Source organism: Lotus japonicus, chromosome 1 (genome assembly GCF_012489685.1).
Source record: "Lotus japonicus ecotype B-129 chromosome 1, LjGifu_v1.2".
NCBI classification, from domain to species: Eukaryota; Viridiplantae; Streptophyta; class Magnoliopsida; order Fabales; family Fabaceae; genus Lotus; species Lotus japonicus.
In genome coordinates this window covers 34491235-34496298 of record NC_080041.1, presented here as the reverse complement: position 1 = coordinate 34496298, position 5064 = coordinate 34491235, and the positions used below count along the sequence as shown (strand labels likewise).

At 44.3% G+C, this 5064-nt stretch overlaps 1 protein-coding gene across 1 annotated transcript; it reads right to left on the bottom strand.

The window, feature by feature from the left end:
- Positions 1–2243: 2243 nt before the first annotated feature.
- On the bottom strand, positions 2244–3611 carry LOC130733791 (uncharacterized). The gene has a single exon (XM_057586053.1). It carries the CDS (start codon positions 3609–3611, stop codon positions 2244–2246), a length of 1368 nt encoding a protein of 455 aa, XP_057442036.1.
- Between the last annotated feature and the right edge of the window lie 1453 nt (positions 3612–5064).

Here is a 5064-nt window from a genome sequence, read left to right as displayed (position 1 = left end):
CCCAATCTCATTCTTGATTCGAATGACCGCCCCTTGTTTCCCTTACATTGGACCGTCAACCCTCGCCGTGACATTACTGTTGTACTCGAGGCGTTGACCGAGGATGAACAACGGATCACCCTGTACATCCTCACCTTTCCTCAAATTCCTTGTTGCGATCTACACCAAGCCGCTAAGGATAGAAAACTTCAGGAGTTTTTTAGTAAGCTTGGATTTACTAAGTAATCGTTTCGTGAAATTTTCCTCTCGTATTGAATCCTTATATTAACCATCGTCTTTTTGTCTATGTTCTGTACAGCTGAAATGAGCACGAACAAGGGCGGTGTCAATCCTGATAGCATGGCATCCTTCATCTCTAGCCAAGTCGAAACTGCCAAGGGGCACAGGAAGAATGAGAAGAAGGAATCCAAATGTGAAAGGAAGAAGTCACCGCTGGTTGACAACCGAGATCCTAAGCGCCAAAAGTCCAGCGCCTCCAAAAGCGAGCGCTGAAGGCAGACTTGAAACTGTAGAGAAAATCATCCAAGGGCTTGAAGCCAACTTGAAAGAATCTGACAAGACCCTTTTGGAGAAGAGCTCTCGCCAATATATTCTTGGATTTCTGGATGCCAAGGCTCAACTTCAAATTCTCTGCCCTAAGCTCGACTGCTCGCAGTTTGGTTTCATGAAAAAGATTGTGGACGGCCAGGTTGTTGGTCCTGCCGATCCTGACATTAGTAACCTCCCCTTTATGCAAGAATCAGATGAAGAAGAAGGTGAAGAAACCGAGGGCAAGGGCGTGAAGAAGGGTGCCACCGATGCAGGTGGAAACGGTGAGGCTGACGCAGAGAAGCAAGCAAAGAATGATCAAGTTTAACTTCATATTCTTCATGTTTGTAATGGGCCTCGCCCCCTCTTTTTATTTTTGTTTTGTTATTTGAACAATGGGCATCACTCCCTCTTTTTTTTTTATATATTTGAAGTGTTGCTGTAATGACTTCGTTATGTTGGGTCTCGCCCTTTATTTTGATGAAAATGCATGTTTTAATAACTGTACAACGTTTGGAATTTATACTTAGGCTTGGCTCGCCACTTGGCGAGGCTTCTTGGTGTTGGGTATACTAACCAAGGCTTAGGCACATTTTACTGACCTTAATCGTTTTACGGAAGGGACTTGGATTCTAGTGGCCACTAGAATTGCCTAGGCTATGTGTGCTCAGTGACGACGCTTTCTGATTATGAAAGTTTTAGCCGTGCTGGGTCATGCCATAGAAAAAATTAGTAAAGAAAGTTTATGAGTTAGATCTTGTCAATTGTGACGAACATCGAACTGTAAAACACTTCTCATTTCTTTAAATAAAACTAGGATCTAAAGATCCTTACATGGGAGTTTCTTCCCTTCATTTACATAGGTCACCTCATTAAAAACCTTTTTTGAAGAAAAAAGAGTGCAACTTTCTTTTACTTAACTATAATACTGTCTTAGACTTGAGGCATTCCATGTGCGGCGAACTTGGCCGCCATCAAGTTGTTCAAGCTTGTACGCCCCTGCGCCTACTTCTGCTTTGACTCGGAAAGGTCCTTCCCAGTTTGGCGTCAATTTGTTACGCCCTGAAGTCATTGTCCTTTGGCGTAGCACTAAGTCTCCTACCTTCATTTTCCGAGGGACGACCTTGGTTGCATATTTACGGGCGACCCTTCCCTTTGCGGCTTCATTGTTCAAGTGTGCTTCCCTTTGTAGCTCAGGAAGCATGATCAAGTTTGCAATCAAATTATCATTGTTTTCTTCTTCGTTCATTGTTATCACCCGCCAACTCTGATTCTCCACTTCCACGGGTAACATGGCATCAGAACCATAAGTTAGCCTATACGGCGTCTCCCCAGTGCTAGTCTGCACAGTTGTGTTGTACGCCCATAGAACTCCTGGTAACTCCTCCGCCCACCAACCTTTGGTTTTATACAATTTTTTCTTTAACCCATTCAGTATGACTTTGTTGGCTGCCTCGACCTTGCCATTTGTTCGCGGGTGCTCGACTGAGGTGAACCGCATGTCTATTCCCAAATCTGCACAATATTCTTTTGTTAATGCACTTGTGAATTGCGTGCCATTATCCATGACCAACGCCATTGGGACTCCAAAACGACACACAATTCGCCGCCACAAGACATTTCTAATCTTGGCGGCAGTAATTGTGGCCACCGCTTCTGCTTCTATCCACTTGGTGAAATAATCCACCGCTACCACGATAAACTTCATTTGAGCTTTAGTTGTTGGAAAAGGTCCCAAGATGTTCGTCCCCCACATGACGAAAGGCCATGGGGTGGTCATTGTAGTGAGCTGTTCCGGGGGTGCCTTGTGTAAGCACTTTTACGGCCAACGACCGCCCTCCAATGTGGCTTGAGCAGACCCCTTCATGAACTTCAGCCATTATATCTTGAGACTTATCAGTGTCTACACATTTTAGCATTTGTGACATGATTCCTCGCCGGTACAATTGTCCTCCGATCAGAGTGTAGAAACTAGCCTCCCTTCTTCTTTCCTTTGTATTTTTGCTTTCATCTTGAGGTTGCTGATTTAAAAATTCTATGATTGGATCCATCCACGATGGCTCGCCACTCTCTATGGCTTTCGCCACTTTGAACTCCGCAATATCTGTACTTGGGCGAGGTAATGCTTCTTGAATTACCGTTTGATAATTTCCCAATCGCCCCGTGCTGGCCAATTTGGCCAATGCATCTGCTCGCTCATTCTGACCTCTTGGTATGTGCTCAATCTTAACTTGGCTGATCGCCTGCATGAGTCTCTGCACAATTTCTAGATACTTAGACAGCTGAGGATCCTTCACTTGATACTCGCCTCGAACTTGCTTCACCACTAACTGAGAGTCACCCTTTATGTATAACTTCTGCACACCCAACTCGATGGCAAGTCTTAACCCTGCTATTAGTGCCTCATACTCAGCCTGATTGTTGCTTGCCCTGAACCCAAATTTTAACGACTGCTCAATTAACATGTTGTCGGGACTCTCAGTAGATACACCGGCCCCACTTCCCTGCTCATTTGAAGAACCATCCACGGAGAGAACCCACTCTGAGTTTTTTCTCTCGCCCTCTGTAGGCGTCAATTCCGCCACAAAATCAATCAAGCTTTGAATTGTAACTTGCCATCTTGGCTTATAAAAATTGTCATACTCTGATAACTCCACCGACCAACTAACAAGTCGCCCTGACAGATCTGGTTTTTGCAAAACTTGTCGTAACGGAATATCAGTCTTCACTTTTATTTGGAAAGTCTGAAAGTATGGTCGAAGTCGCCTGGCTGTCTTAAGTATTGCAAGGGCCGCCTTCTCTATTTTTTGGTAACACACTTCCGCCCCTTGTAGGGTGTGGCTAACAAAATAGACGATCTTATACTGCTTACTCTCCTCTTGTAACAAAACTGTACTGACCGCCGCACTAGTGACCGCCAAGTATAGTGTTAATGGGATCCCAGGCGTTGGTTTTGCCAATATTGGTGGTGAAGCCAATAATTCCTTCAACTCTCGAAAAGCTTCCTCGCATGTCGTGGACCACTGAAAAGTTGAGGTCTTTTTTAAACACGCAAAGAACGGTGCTGCTTTGTCTCCCGCCATTGGTAAAAAGCGGGATAAGGCCGCCAGTCATCATGTTAACCTTTGAACTTCACGAACGTTCGACGAGCTCTTCATGTCCAGAATAGCCTTACACTTATGTGGATTAACTTCGATGCCTCTTGATGTAATCATAAATCCTAGAAATTTTCCGCCCAGAATTCTGAAGGAACACTTCTCTGGATTCAACCTCATGTTGTACTTCCTCAGTTGAGCAAACGCTTCTACCAAATCTTGATGATGATCGCCTCCTCTGACATTTTTGACAATCATATCATCCACATAAACTTCCATATTGCTGCCAACTTGGCCTGCAAAGACCTTGTCCATCAATCGTTGATAAGTCGCCCCCGCGTTTTTTAACCCGAATGGCATTGTTCTATAGCAATAATTGGCTTGACTTGTCATGAACGCCGTTTTTTCCTCATCTGGGCGATGCATCATAATTTGATTATATCCAGAATACGCATCCATCAAACTTAACATTTCATTTCCAAAAGCGCCATCCACTAACTTGTCCACATATGGAAGTGGATATGAGTCTTTTGGGCATACGTTGTTTAAACTCGTATAATCTGTGCACATTCTCCACTTTCCATTTGCTTTTCGTACCATGACAACATTTGCCAACCAAGTGGGATATTGAACTTCTCTGATAAATCGCCCTTCAAGTAATTTTTGAGTTTTTACTAGCACAACTTTATCTTTTTCCTCACCCATCCGCCTTCGAGCCTATGTTACGGGCTTTGACCCTGGTTGAATGGATAACTTGTGAGATATGACATCTGGGTCAATACCCGGAACGTCCTTGATCGTCCAAGCAAACAGATCCAAATTGTTTTTTAGTAGCTCCACCAACTGATCTTCTTGTTCTTTTGAGAGGGTGCTTCCAATTTTCAAGGCCCGCCCTGACACGTGAATGAATCTTGTCTCTTCAGCGGGCTCGGGTCTCAAGTCTTCTGAATCATCACGAGGGTCCAAGCTGAAATCTTCATGTGGGAAGATTTCAGTAACACGATGACTTTCCTTGGCCGCCTTCTTGCCGTATAACGCCAAACTTTGAGCATAACATTCTCTTGCCGCCTCTTGATCCACCCTCAAAATTCCCACCTTGCCATTGCAAGATGGGTATTTCACTGTTAGGTGAGCAGTCGAGATTATTGCACATACTTTGTTTAGAGTATCCCGCCCAAGAAGCACATTATATGTCGCCTTGCATGGGAGGACCAAATACTTCACTTGAAATTTCTTCACAAACTCCCCCACACCAAAGGTTGTCGCTAACTCCACATATCCTCTTACCTTAGCCCGGTCGCCCGTAAATCCAACCAGGCACCCTGTGTATGGCTTTAAGTCTGATTCCTTTAGGCCCAGCCTCTCAAATGCATCACCATATATAATGTCAACAGAACTTCCTGGGTCCAAAAAGACCTTCTTAGTGATTGATGAAAGAGTT

Bases quoted from the DNA above. Each gene is read 5' to 3' on its own strand.
- LOC130733791 (XM_057586053.1), bottom strand. From the start codon at position 3,611: ATGGCGGGAGACAAAGCAGCACCGTTCTTTGCGTGTTTAAAAAAGACC.